The 13906-nt window shown below is 42.3% G+C and overlaps 1 protein-coding gene across 1 annotated transcript in view; it reads right to left on the bottom strand.

Moving 5' to 3' along the window:
• Positions 1 to 13906, bottom strand: part of HMCN1 (hemicentin 1) — a 165713-nt gene that overhangs the window by 85418 nt on the left and 66389 nt on the right. Inside the window, exons 18-27 of the mRNA XM_039726386.1 lie at positions 12519 to 12646; positions 10722 to 10866; positions 9364 to 9476; positions 7959 to 8118; positions 7059 to 7233; positions 4568 to 4695; positions 2991 to 3263; positions 2013 to 2108; positions 1439 to 1633; positions 197 to 327 (exon numbers count right to left, since the gene is read on the bottom strand). Coding sequence (XP_039582320.1) covers positions 197 to 327; positions 1439 to 1633; positions 2013 to 2108; positions 2991 to 3263; positions 4568 to 4695; positions 7059 to 7233; positions 7959 to 8118; positions 9364 to 9476; positions 10722 to 10866; positions 12519 to 12646 — 1544 coding nt within the window. The remainder of the gene's footprint in view (positions 1 to 196; positions 328 to 1438; positions 1634 to 2012; positions 2109 to 2990; positions 3264 to 4567; positions 4696 to 7058; positions 7234 to 7958; positions 8119 to 9363; positions 9477 to 10721; positions 10867 to 12518; positions 12647 to 13906) is intronic.

Genomic DNA, 13906 nt, shown 5'->3' with positions numbered 1-13906 from the left:
AGTTCAATTCCTAAGGGAATACTGAAAATAAAGAGTTTACATTTGACTTACAGAATTAATGGATGAGCCATATTTAACTGCCTTTTTGTGGGGGTGTTCTTAGAGCACTTAAATATACATAAAGACCTGGTTTTTATTTTGAATGAATTCTCATGCCAAGCCCTCAGAAGTCCACAGTTAGATTAATCCAACATACCTGGATATCATCCTTATACCAGGAGATGACTGGAAAGGGGTTACCAGTTACTTCACAGAAGAGACTTACAGGGTGATAAACAACCACAGATGTATTTGTCACCTTATCTTGGTCTCTAATTTCAGGAGGAACTGCAAAAAAGCTCAACATTAGAATTTAAGTCTTCCTATTCCAGTGCTTTCCCCTTTCCTCCTTTCCATCCCAGTCAAGGACCACTATAAATCAAAATTTCTCAAATCCTTCTCATTCCCTTCCCAATATTCAGGAGGAACTGCAAAAAAGCTCAACATTAGAATTTAAGTCTTCCTATTCCAGTGCTTTCCCCTTTCCTCCTTTCCATCCCAGTCAAGGACCACTATAAATCAAAATTTCTCAAATTCTTCTCATTCCATTTGTCTTTAGGCTCTGGACATATCTCCCTGAGTCCTCTCTTCTCTTTGTCAAAAACAGTCTTCTCCTTCTCAATAACTGACTCCCAGGGAAATTCACCCAAGCACCATCAACATTTTAAGAGAATAATCTTAAAATTAATCTGAAATTTCATCTTGAAATCTAGTGTTATTTGTTTAGCATATGAAGGAAGCCTATTCCAGAGTCATCCTTCCTCTTCACTGGTACAATCATGCCCAAGAACTCCATCTATCATGTGCCCCACTAGGAATTCAGAGAGATGATAATCCACAACTTAATGCCTTAACTTGTGGATTAGAAAGTTCAACCCCACTGAGGAGCTCTGCAGGCATGAGATGCTGCTCCTCCCAAAACAAGGATATAATCCTGCTCAGGCATTACAACTAACCATCATGGGAAGTGAACAAGGCTGGAATAAAAGTAGTTTGTAGGGTTTCTATTTCCTCACTAGGATTTTGGAAGAGGAAGAATATCAGCAAATGGAAAATCTCCTAGTCTATGTTCACTATGATAACTCTTCTCTCATTTGAAATGCAGATCTAGCCCTCAATCTGTAACTTCTACAGTACAAAGCTTCATTTGTTATTCACATTAAAACTTTCAAGTAAAACTGGAGTTTCTATCAACAAGACCCTTGAGCAAAACAAGGATGGTTTGTGCACAAAACCAGAGAGAACAGAAAAAGCAGAGAAACTAAAAACTATAGAGAGCGTCAGAAAAATAGGAAGTACTCAGATTTTATAATTTAACAGCACAAGGGCAGATTTGGGCCATGCAATTTGCAAGAAGAAAACAGAAGGCACTTTTCCAAGGGCTGTGTGTATTATTTACCATGGACTTTCAGGCTGTATCTCCTCTGTGTGCTCCCAGCCTCGTTGGCTGCCATGCAGACATAGTCCCCACTGTGTGAGGGTGTGAGGGCAGCTATGACCAGCAGGGTCCCATCCTCCAGCACCGAGAGCCCCGGCTCAGCCCCGGTCAGCTCCCGCCCGTTCCGCAGCCATTTGATGGCAGGCTTGGGAATACCTGCAAGGAAAAGGGGAAACAGCCACAAACACTTCACTCAGCTCAGAACAAGATTGATTCAAACAACTCCTGCTGCTTGCTGGAAGACTTGCTGGAAGGACAACACACAGGGAGGCCAGGAGCTTCCAAGAGGAAGCCCCAGCTGTTACAGGATGATTTTAACATTAAGTCTTCATCCTAAACACTGTAAAATCCTTGTTGGCTAGCAATGACTTTCCACAGGACTTCCACACACAGTGCTGATTTAAATCACTGTTAGTTTGAATTTTTCCATACAGAGCATACATGGAAAATACTGTGTGGACTGGACATTTTTACGGCAGCATTGTAATGTGCAATGGTCAGCAGATAAAGATCCTTTTGTCACCAAGACACTCACCTTTTGCAGGGCATGGGAATGCAATGTGCTGGTTGGCCACTCTTTCTTGGAAAGGGCTATTGAATGGAGGATCTGGGTCCTCAATAGTGGGAGGCTCTGAAAGAAAATTAGACCCAAAAAACTGCTTGATCTCTGCTCCAAATAAAAAAATACAGTTGGACAATACATAGCACTAAGCCTCTCATTCACACAAGGCCACATTCCAATAGCCCTCTTTACATTGACTGGAATGGGTACTGCACAAGTTGTTTCCATTTCAGTGGGAATATTTAGGAAGTAAGCAGTACAAAGAGGCTTTCAAACTTGACAGAAAATAGTTCTCCTTAAATCTTGCTAAATTTATTTTGAAGGCAATGTTTCAGCATACTCTGAAAAATATTATTTTAACTGTTTTTTTCCCCACACCACATATTTTAGTGCTACTGCCATCCTTTGTTCTCAAGTCTCATTTTAAATGCCTGCGCAGACTGAGATGATATGAAGCATATTTTTTATAATTAAATAAAGTTACTGAGAGTTCTTTGTTGTCTGTAGGAAGCGTTTCTCAGCATCTCTAATCCAAAAGGATCAGAATGTTGCCTTTAGACTTTTGCAAAAAAGAAACAATTCCTGCTCAGCTTAAGTCAGTCATGCTCCATTGACATCTGTCAGCCCTCAGGTGAGGAGCTGTGCTACATATTTAAATTGGCACATTGACCACTTACCCTTTTACCATTTCAACATCATTTTCTAATTTAAATAGAAAGAGAGTGTGTGCACGCTTTTTTTTTTTTATTTCTGCAACCTCTCCAAACACTAGTTGCTCATTCTAACTCTCTTCAATTACCATCAGAACACAACATCTAAACCAGATGTGGCTTTTGCATCACGTAACAGTGGGTGAGAGAAATCCCTGCCCTGCAAGGCCCCAACCCCACACCACTGGCAGGGGTCCCTGTCAGCCCGGGCCAGGGCAAGAGCATGGCCCCCAACGAGTACCTTGCACTTGCACTGTGACCTCTGCCGTGTCACTGCCAGCACTGTTGGTGGCCACACAGGTGTAGATGCCAGCATCAGAGATCTGGACATTGCTGATGCCCAGAGCTCCATCCAGGCTCTGCAGGAACTTCCCCCCGTCTGTGGGCACGGCACTTGTGCCTTGGAACCAAGAGACCGATGGGGCAGGGATGCCCTGGGCACTGCAGGGAAGCTCCACCCGCTGCCCAGCCTGCACTTTCAGAACTCGAGGCCCACGCTGGATCCTTGGAGGAACTGAGGAAGACAAGTTTAGTCCACAGAAATGTTAAAGAAACAACAGACAAGATCATTCTTCAGGCTGGGAGAGCTGGGGGTGTTCAGCCTGGTGAAGAGAAGGTTCCAGGGAGACCATAGAGCACCTTCCAGTGCCTAAGGGGGCTCCAGGAGAGCTGGAGGGGGACTGGGGACAAGGGATGGAGGGATGGGACAAGGGGGAACTATTTTAAACTAAGAGAGGGGAGATTCAGACCAGGTATAAGAAAGAAATTTTTTATGGTGAGGGTGGTGAGGCATTGGCACAGGGTGCCCAGAGAAGCTGTGGCTGCCCCTGGCTCCCTCAAAGGGTCCAATGCCAAGCGGGACAGGGCTTGGGACACCCTGAGATAGTGGGAGGTGTCCCTGCCCATAGCAGGAGCGGCACTGGATGGGCTTTTAAGTCTCTTTCAACTCAAACCATTATATGATCCTATGACATTCTTTTCTATTTTTATAATTTTAGAAAATGTTTCTTATTTACTGAAATCAAATGCCTTCAGGTGACTACAAGAGCAGCCCTGCATGTTCTCTGCACAGAATAGGATGGGAGACACCCTGGTGCTGAATTTATTTGAACCAGCCACACTGCACAACTCCCATGAGCACTGCCATATTCTGAGCACACTGGAAGAGCTGTGGGTACTGGCTCCTCATAACACAAAACAATTCAAAAGCTTTTATGATAGAGTTAATCACATTTTCCTTTTGGAATTTTAATTTCCTTTCCCTAATCCCTGATCTTTGTACATTTGCAAACACAAGTTCAGACAAGGGAGATAAAATATGACTGGAAGTGATTTTGCTGGTCCTACAGAATAATATAAATCCATCATAAGTGTTTTGCCCCAGTATTTCTTTTCCCTAAGGATCACTGGCAATAAAAAGACTTTAAAAAATGCCTGAAATAATAACAAGTGACATTTTTCCAGACTTGACATTGTGTGAGTGTTTCTTAAGAGACAGTGGTTGGGCCCCGCTGTGGGGAGAGCAGGAAAGAGAGAAAGGAGCAAATGAGATAAAGGAGAGAGAGTGGAACACAGGTCCTGGCTGGAGACACTGGGCATCTTTAAACACATCTATGTATTTGTAGGTGTTTATACGATATTTACTTTCCACAAAATCACTAACTCACATATGAAGATAATTGTGACAACAATTACAATCTGGAAGAACAACAGTTGAGAGGATTTAATGTCAATTAGGAAAAAACTTTGGAAACCCCTTAAAGATGCTCAGCTCCATGTGGAAACTTGCAGATGATGAACCCTGGAGTTCCAACTCACCATGTACACTGAGCTTCACTGACTGAGTCACGTTCCCAGCAATGTTTGTGGCGACACAGACATACATTCCACTGTCTGAGACTTGGGTCTCGCTGATCTTCATTGACCCTGAGGGGAGGAAAGTGTGTCTGGAAAAAGAAGAAGCAGATAAACTGTATAAATATGTATGGAAAGGTGAATGACCTCTCCTTACACACTGCTAGAACTAAAATAACACCACTCTGACCATATTATGCAACTCTGACTTATATTTACTCCTTTTTTTCCCTAACTCTTTATGGAGCCCCTGTATTCAGAATACACAGAAAATATCTAAAATTTAAGATCCAAATGACAAAATTTGATTCTAGCTGTTTATAGAACTTATTAAAATGTGATAGAGGCAGAGAAATTGAGCTCTTCACCTTCTTGTTAAAATTTTTTGCTCAGCTCAGGTCAGCAGGGTCAGAAAGTTAAAACTTTTATTACTGCTTCAACCTGGCAAAAAGGTGATGTTACATTGATTCAAGATGGAAGACAGGATTTTGATTCAAAACTGCCAGTTCTGGTGTTTATAGGAATTGCCATTATTCCCCAGTAAATAACTAACTACACAACGTTAAGTTCTCCCACAGTTCTGATCACAGGTCTGTAACACCAGAAGCTACTTTGGCAAGCTAAGCAAAAATCTTCTGTAAGAGTCAAACGTAATAGAGACAGGGAAAATAAGTGAGGAGGAAAGAAAAAATGACAGTTAAGGATTGATGAGAAGAAATTCAAGCCTGGCACTCAAGGTAACATCCAGAATTGGTGGATCATCAGTCTTCCTTTCTGTGGCACTAATTAGGACATTATCATGAGGACATAAATGGCAAATTTGGGGACTGCAATGGCTGGAGAGATGAATGAAAGGAAAGTGAAATGTATTTTCTCCAGTGTAAAATCTGTCTTATACTACAATTCCTCCTCCGCTGCCTGTATCTTTCCAAACTTTTGGGCACTTTTTTAATAAGACAGATTTCTGAGGCAACTTCTCCTCCTTGATTTTGTCCAGTAATTACATTTGCTTTCTGATAAAAGTTTCTTCATATCTGATTTCCCTCTCCCTTTGTTTACTGTTCACATTTCTAACAAGGTCTTTGGGTGGTCTCAAACAGTTCTGTTTGGACTAATCTGTAATTTTTGCTGACATCTGTAAACAATTTTATGGAATGGGCTGAGCTGGACTTCTGTTCCTCTGGACAACTTGGATCTCACCACAACAGCCATGAGCAAGTACCCTAATTTATCAGTGTCTCCTGAGGTAAAACGAGGACAAGTAAGAGACGAAGAATGCGGATTTAGTTAGTGCATGCAACACGCTCACAGGTCATAGCAGAAAATCCCTCATGGATTACTGACAACAAGCCAAATCCCTGCACACGACCCTCCTTCAGCAGACACAATGGCAAAAGATCTAAGAGACGAAGAATGCGGATATGTTAGTGCATGCAACACGCTCACAGGTCACAGCAGAAAATCCCTCATGGATTACTGCCAACAAGCCAAATCCCTGCACACAACCCTCCTTCAGCAGACATGATGGCAAAAGATGGGCTGAGGCTGTCACAGGCTCCCTGGAACACCTCCAAGGTACAGGTTTGGCCACAAGAGAAAGAGACTCTCCAGTACAACTCCTCAGCTCAGACACTGGTGGATTCCATCCATGGGATCACTGGGAGACACCAGCAAGCACAGTGTGCATGTGGCCAGCCTTGCCATTCCCTGTTTTATGGACACAGCTGGTGCCTGGCCCTTCTGAGGGACCCTGGGGAGCAGAAGGCAGCCCCACAGCCAGTGACATTAGCTGGCACTCAAATAAGGAGCATCCAGGGAATAGTCCCATCTCCCCTCTTGTTCTATGCAACATTAAATAATAAGGGAGAACTCCAACACTGTCCAACACAGTCCACAGCTCTTCATTCTCTAAGGCTGTCAGCTCAACATTTTACAAGTATTTAACTCTGCTTTCACATGTTCAACAGTCTCTGGTGAGTTTTTGGATCCAAAACACAGCACACAACAGGCCCTTGTCAGCACACCCAAACATTTATCATCATCATCATCTGTATCCTACTGGCAGCCTAGGCTTCATGTAAATCACAGACAGTGGTCCCCTTAGCATAAATGTGAAGTACATAAGAAAAGAAACACAGTTTTTAAACAATTATAACATGCACAGATGATGTGGGTCTCTGGGCACCACCACAGTACAAACACCCAGGATCTTTGCTCCTGGCCCCCTGAGACTGGATATAAGCACATGCTGGAATGGGAGCTGTGCAACCATGCACAGGCTCAGCAGGCTTGGGAAAGAGTTTCAAGACCCAGTACAACAGGTCAGGTAAGACAAAGTAACACAGTAACACCTTCTGAGCAATCCTGTGGCAGTCAGAAATCACACACCCTTCCAAAATCCTTAAAGTTTAGAGGCAATTTCAGTTTTCGTTAGTTTTTCATCAAACATTGTTACCTTGGAGAGAATGGAGATATGAGCTGCATTTCTTTGGCCCAGGTAATTATGGGGGGTGGCAAGCTCCTCACTTCACATGGAAGTGTGACATCTTCCCCTGCATTTACTGAGACCTCTATGGGTTTATCATGTGCATTTCCTTGCTGGTCTCCAGGCCTGGACACTCTAGGTTTCACTATAATATGGAACATGTTAAGAAGCTGCAGTGAATATGCATATCTGTACAAATGTAACACCATACAACATCTCTTTTTTTATCAGGTATAAAACATTACATGACCTGTCTACAATAGAGATAAATCACTGCCATGCTGATGTACAGTGTCTGTAGTTCAGACACAGGCTGATGCCCACATGGAACACCACAAATACCAGAAAGCCTGGACTATCCATCCAAAAAGATGGACACAACAAATGGCTGTGTGCTGAGCTCTGTATTGCATATGTAGTTCACAACCATTCCCTGAACTGTTACACAACAGTCCCAGTAACTCCAAGCCATAAAAGCCTTGCAAAGCACACCTACACCTGAACCAAATTTTAATAACGTTGGACTGATGATGACAGGAAGGCTTGGGACTGGTGGGATTAAAGGATCTTCATTCTTCTCTCAGCAGGAAATTCTACTCCTGTACAGATGCTTCCTATCCACTTCCATAAAGCTGAAATTATGCTCAGCCCAAGGTCTGTGAACTCAAGGTAAGAAGGATAAGGAGGCTTTAAGGGAATTATAATGGCTGAGGGACAGCCCTTTTGGGATCAGCCATGTATAAAACTGCCTGGTTTGGGGATCCAAAAGCACTAACTAGAGAAGAGTTCCCATGCCATGTGTTCTGGGTGTGTCTATCTCCCAATACACTGGTGGCAGGGGCACTGCAGCTGAGCTGAGGTGACACCCACCATAGACAGTCAGCTGCACCTTCCTGGTGGCATAGCCAGCAGCATTGGTGGCAGTGCACACGTACTCCCCACTCTCTTCTCCCCCTGGGGACACCACGAACAGGCTTCCATCCGACCCTGCCGAGAACCTCACGTTGCTGGGAAGGATTACCTCTCCTTTCTGTGGAAAGAAAAATAATAAAAGTCCACAGTGCTTGCGTTTTTCAAAATAAAGCAAATTACAATTATTTAATTCAATAAAAGCTGATTTTTTCAAGGCTGAGATGGACAAAATATATCAGCTAAGAAACTTGTCCTGGATATTACAAAGTAAAGCAAATTACAATTATTTAATTCAATAAAAGCTGCTTTTATTTTTTCGAGGCTGAGATGGACAAAATATCTTATATTAGCTAAGAAACTTGTTCCTAAAATTCCATGTACACAAACTAATTAACTTTTCATAGTCCTTGAGAATCACTTTCTAAGCAGTAACAAGAACAGAAGCATAGGGATTCCTATGCAGAAAACTTACTGCATTTTACAGACCCAAAGTCTTAAAAGAAAATTTTAAAATAATAGTAAGAATAATAAAGATTTCAACCGAGTTAATTTTGACATTGATTTCTGATGTCAAAATGAATCTTGTATACATTACACAAGCTTGTTCTTGGTCAGCTGCCTCCTCCTTGTCTGTAGTTGAATAAGTGATAAAAAAAGAAAAATAAATCCTCCCATGTTCTCCTCCCTACCAAACCCACAGGTTTTTTTTAACAGTTAACCATGTTCTGTTCCTTCTTTGAAACAAAGCTGTTCCCAAGGTCCCAATCAGTTACATCTGCACAACTTCTGAGACACAGAAGTGCCTTCACACCCTATCATGTGAGCTGTAATATACCCCAAATAACTGTTACTACCAGAAATTATCCTGTTCTAGGAGGAAGAAACCCTAAAACTGGCTTTAAGACAAATTCCCTCAAAGGTTGAGGTCCTCCTCAGTGCACATCTTGTCAAGGCCAGGACTAAAAGTTATGGGTTAACGCCACAATGCCATTATTAAATACACTTTTCCTCAGAGAAAAAAGGCAGAGCTCCACAAGAAAAATGAACTCCCAGTCTGTGGCAGGCTGCCTAAACTCAAATTATCAACTCACAACAGGAACAGGAACAATTTCTAAAGTGTAAAACCCATAAAGATACAGCGATAACCTAAGCCCTGCCAAAGAATGGAACACTGAGCTGTGGCAGGACCACGGCCAAAAGTTCTGCTCTAAGAAACAAAAGCAGCTCTGAACAAACAGAGATTTCCAGGTCCCCCACAAGTGCAGTTTTCGGCCACATTCTTCGAATATAGTTGTTTTTATGACAACTAATTTACGTGTTCAGCCCATTTTTCAGCATGAACAGCTCAAAGGTGAGGGGCTACCTTGGACCAGACAATGGATGGCTTGGGAACTCCACTTGCTTTGCAGGGCAGTGTCACTGGGATTCCTTCGATGGTGCTGAATATCTGCTGTCCGTGCTGAATGACAGGCACAACTACAAACACATGCAAATATTAAAGACATGCAGAACACATTTCAACATGGCACAACTACTAAACAAAATCCTTATAGTCAATTACTACTTCCTACAGGCAAGCAGAGTTTGGGACCTCTTGGCCTCTTCTCCAACCCTAACATAGACAAGGAGCCACTTTCCAGCTTTTCAGGACAGAATAAATCCCTGTTCACTACAGAGCCTACCAGCCATAGGTTCATCACTGCATTATGTACACACAGTTTTAAACTAACTGCAGGTATTTCACTGACTGAAATGATTTCAGAAAGGCTTTGTCGCATTATCCTCTGATAACATTTTAGGCTTTGCTTCTCAAAATCAGTAACAGGAAGACAACAAAAACCTGAATTCCCTCATTTTAGTTGAGCTGCCTTTGAATTAAGAGAAAAATAAGGTAATATTTAAGGGTACAATACCAAAACCTAGGTATTTCTAAACATATACCAAGATATTCCTTTTTGTTCTCAAGCTCTGAAATATTCAAAAAACTAGTGTTGACATGGAAGATCTTATGAGTACTTGCCTGCACTAAAAATTTATAGTCATTCTTTATATAAAAGGAGGTTTCAGCATCTTCAGTGAAGCTCAAAATAAAACTCCCATGATTAATTTAACATGTGAGAAAATTTAACATGTGAGAAACCATGAAGTGATTGTCGCCTCACAGAGTTAACACAAATATGCTCAGCTGAAATACAGATGGGTTACCAAAATGCTAACGCTTTGTCTTGCTGTCAGTGCAGTTTTTGGTATGTTTTAATTAAAGAGGAAAAATAAGGGGGAGGAGAATGGGGATGAGACCAAAAACAACAAACAAATTATGACTTTTAACAAACTCATAATTCATTTTCTTTCATTCTAATTCTCCCATGAGCTGTGCTTCCTTACACCAGTTATGACACATTCAGACAGCACACCTCATGGTTTTCCAGTAAACTCCCACTTGCACGTGTTTGTTAATTAAACCAGATAAAGACTGCACAGCCCAGCCTTTGAATGAGGATCTTTTGTGAACACAAAATATTTGATTTTACTAGAAAAACAGCCTTGATCACTCATCTCCTCCCTGCGCAGCAGACCCAATCTCCCCTGTGTTACTTTACAAAGCAGCCTCACGACAGCAGAGGAAATGTGGGAAGTTGTGGGTGCAGTGAAGCAGTGAGAGCTGCTGTGGTCAGTGCTGCCCCTGCTCGCCCGGGCTGGCAGGGCAGGCCTGTTGCTCACCGAAGACGTGGACAGTGGTGGTGCTGTTGCTGGTGCCCGCCACGCTGCTGGCCATGCAGGTGTAATCCCCCCCGTCCTGCAGCCGAACCCGCTCCAGGTGCAGGCTGCCGTCGCTGCGCACGCTCACGTAGGGATTGGGAACCAGCTGCCAAAGGAGAGATGGAACCTTTCACTGGGGAACACTCCCTGATAATGTGCACCCTGGGATGCAGGGTGGCTCTGCTTGGCTATGTCACGTGGTTAAAAATTATGTGTCCCTGCAGAATTTTACTAGAGCTTTTCCTACTTTCCATTTTTAATACAAAACTAATTTTACTTAAGAGTTTCAGTAGCACCTCATATTTACTCTTGGAGTGAGAGAGAGTAAGAACTGCAAGAGACACTCTGCTCTCCCACAGCATATCCTGTGCTGCCACTCCCGATTTTAATGAAGCAAACCCAAATTTAGCTCAATTACTTCACTGTATTTTTATTGGTTATTCCAGTAATTGATAAGTGCAATTACTTCTTCCACAAGCAGACTATTTTCCTTTACAGTTATCAAAACCTTCTAACTTCCATATCCATCAAACAGATTGGCTCTGAAGCAAACCATTGTGAAAGAGAATTGTAACTTTCACCAAGGAGTAACCCTTGAAGAGTTATATATCCTACAGCAACATCAAACACCCTGAGCTTGGCAGCATAGCCCTCCCTCATAAAGAGTTGTTAGAAAGCAAATCTGTTCCAGTCACACTCAGAAGCAGCTGAATTCTGCTCTAAAAATATAACTTACTCCAACACTTTCCTTGGAGCACAGCATTTCCCAGCAGTTTACAATGACATGAAACCAGCACTACTAGAGAGAGGAATTAGCAACTCAACAAGGAGGATCCTGCCAGTATTTCTCACAGAGCTGTACAGCTTGTGCTCCTTGCACAGCCTAAGGAAAAGCCAATGATTCTCAAAGACACCAAAACTGAGCAGGAAACCTGAACAGCAATCAGGTAGTACCAGGTTCTGCTTTGTGACAATACATTAGGCATCTTGCTACAATATTTTGATTCCAGTTGTGCAGAAAGGTTTTAGGGAGAAATTAGGAACAAAGATAAAAAGCAGCTTCATAGGGTAAAGTCAGAAATTTTAGTATTTTAGTATTAAAGAACAGAAGTTTCATTCACACAACCAACCCAGGTGTGGTGTCTACAGCACATTTCTAGAATCTCTAAGTGGTTTGGGTGGGAAGGGACCATAAAGATCACCTAGCTGTGTCTGGAGGAGGTATAAACTGGCAATGGTATGCTCCCAAAAGGGAAAGAAAACACTCATTCATGCTCTGAGTACCACCAGGAAAAGAGGATATGGAACATGGATACTGGTATTTACCTCAGCCCATCAGCAACAGGAAAAGGCAAGGTGTTAGAACACCCTAAATCTACAGACATTTTCTGGTAACCTTATTTTTAAAAACCCTCTTTTGTCATTCTAGTAGGTAAATTCCACTAGCATTCCCATATTCAGAGTCCAAGGCTGAAGTTCATGAGCTAAAAAAAACGGATAAAACTCCTTTGAAAGCAAGCAAAATAGAAGATAAAAGGATAACTCACAAATACTTTGGTTACAAGTTCTTTTCTAGACCTTCACATCCCCCCCTGCTATCTCATATTCCCTCATCTGTACATCAGGGTCAGAAATTTCCTGGCACGGGCAGTGATCACATTAACTTTTGTAAATTAAACCAGGCTGTTATCATGCCTTGAGATGGCAGTTGTAGCTTTCCTCTGCCAATAAATCTCACAGGAAACAAAGTAGTCTTACCACCACATTGTTTTTAATCCACCTCCTCTCTGGGATGGGGTTCCCAGCAAGCAAAACACAAGGCAAAGTGAGCTGCTGGCCCTCAATGACATTGGCTGTGGCTGGGCTCGCTCCAATCAGAGGAGTGACTTGAACAAAAAGGAAGAACGAGAAGAAATTACTAGGAATTCTTATATATTCATGTAAAATATTAAATTAAATTAGTATTAAATTGAAGACATGAAAAAAGAGAAACAAATGTAGGGGTGGGGGTAGCACAGGAGAGATGGGAAGCTGGGGACGTACACCAACAGCAATCCTTAGTCTAAGGAATGGGAGCAAATGGAAGATGCTGTTCAGCTGAAACTGGATCCAAACAAGGGTTTCCCCTGGCACCAAGTTGATTTATCATTTTTCCTTACTTAGGCAAAATACCGAAGAGCAGAAGTAGTGGGTTTGGAGGGGAACAAAAGGTTGTAATTTCCACTGGGCATAAAATTGTGACAGATCAGAAGAGAAGTGACAGCCCAGCAGAAAATCTGCACATTCTGTGAAAATCCAACAGCAAACATGACTGGACACGTGGCTGAGAAATTAAATTAAGTACTGGGCATTAAATAATACTTTTAAACAGGTAAAAACATGTCTACCAAACTCCACCAGTACTGGCTCTTGCAGTAAGTTTGAAGCTAACAAATAGTTTCTTTGATGGCAGAGAGACTCTGTTCTTATCCTCATGCAAACATACACATTCCATTGCATTATTTTTTCTTTTTATTGCCAGATGTCAAACTGAGATAACAACCAAGCCTCTAACAGCATGGATATTTGCAAGAGAGTAGGGTTAGATGGGATATTTGGAAGGAATTCTTCCCTGTGAGGGTGGGCAGGCTCTGGCACAGGGTGCCCAGAGAAGCTGAGGCTGCCCCTGGATCCCTGGCAGTGTCCAAGGCCAGGCTGGATGGGGCTTGGAGGAACCTGGGCTAATGGAAGGTGTCTCTGCCCATGGCAGGGGGTGGCACTGGATGGGCTGTAAGGTCCCTTCCAACCCAAACCACATTCTGGGATTCTGTGGTCAAAGCCAGACATTTATTATCTTCTCAGATCATCAAGATTCCTTCCCACCTATCTCAATACTGACACAACCACGTTCATTTCTGCCTATTTTTTTTTGTTGTTGTTATTTTTAAGATTAAGTTAATGGCAGGAACCCCAACGTCAGCATCCATCATTACGTTGATTTTTCATTCCTCAGTACATTTACTTAGGAATAAGAAAAAATATACAGGATAAATCACTTCTTTAAGGTCCTAGCTAAAAGTGCAGGTGGAATTATTTCCAGTTAGTGTAACCAGTCAAAAGAATGTTCTAACAAGCAAAATCCACTGAAAAAAATTACAATGGTCCAC

The sequence above is a fragment of the Passer montanus genome, unplaced genomic scaffold, assembly GCF_014805655.1.
Source record: "Passer montanus isolate IOZ18808 unplaced genomic scaffold, ASM1480565v1 scaffold58, whole genome shotgun sequence".
Taxonomy (NCBI): Eukaryota; Metazoa; Chordata; class Aves; order Passeriformes; family Passeridae; genus Passer; species Passer montanus.
This window is presented reverse-complemented; position numbering and strand designations above follow the sequence as displayed.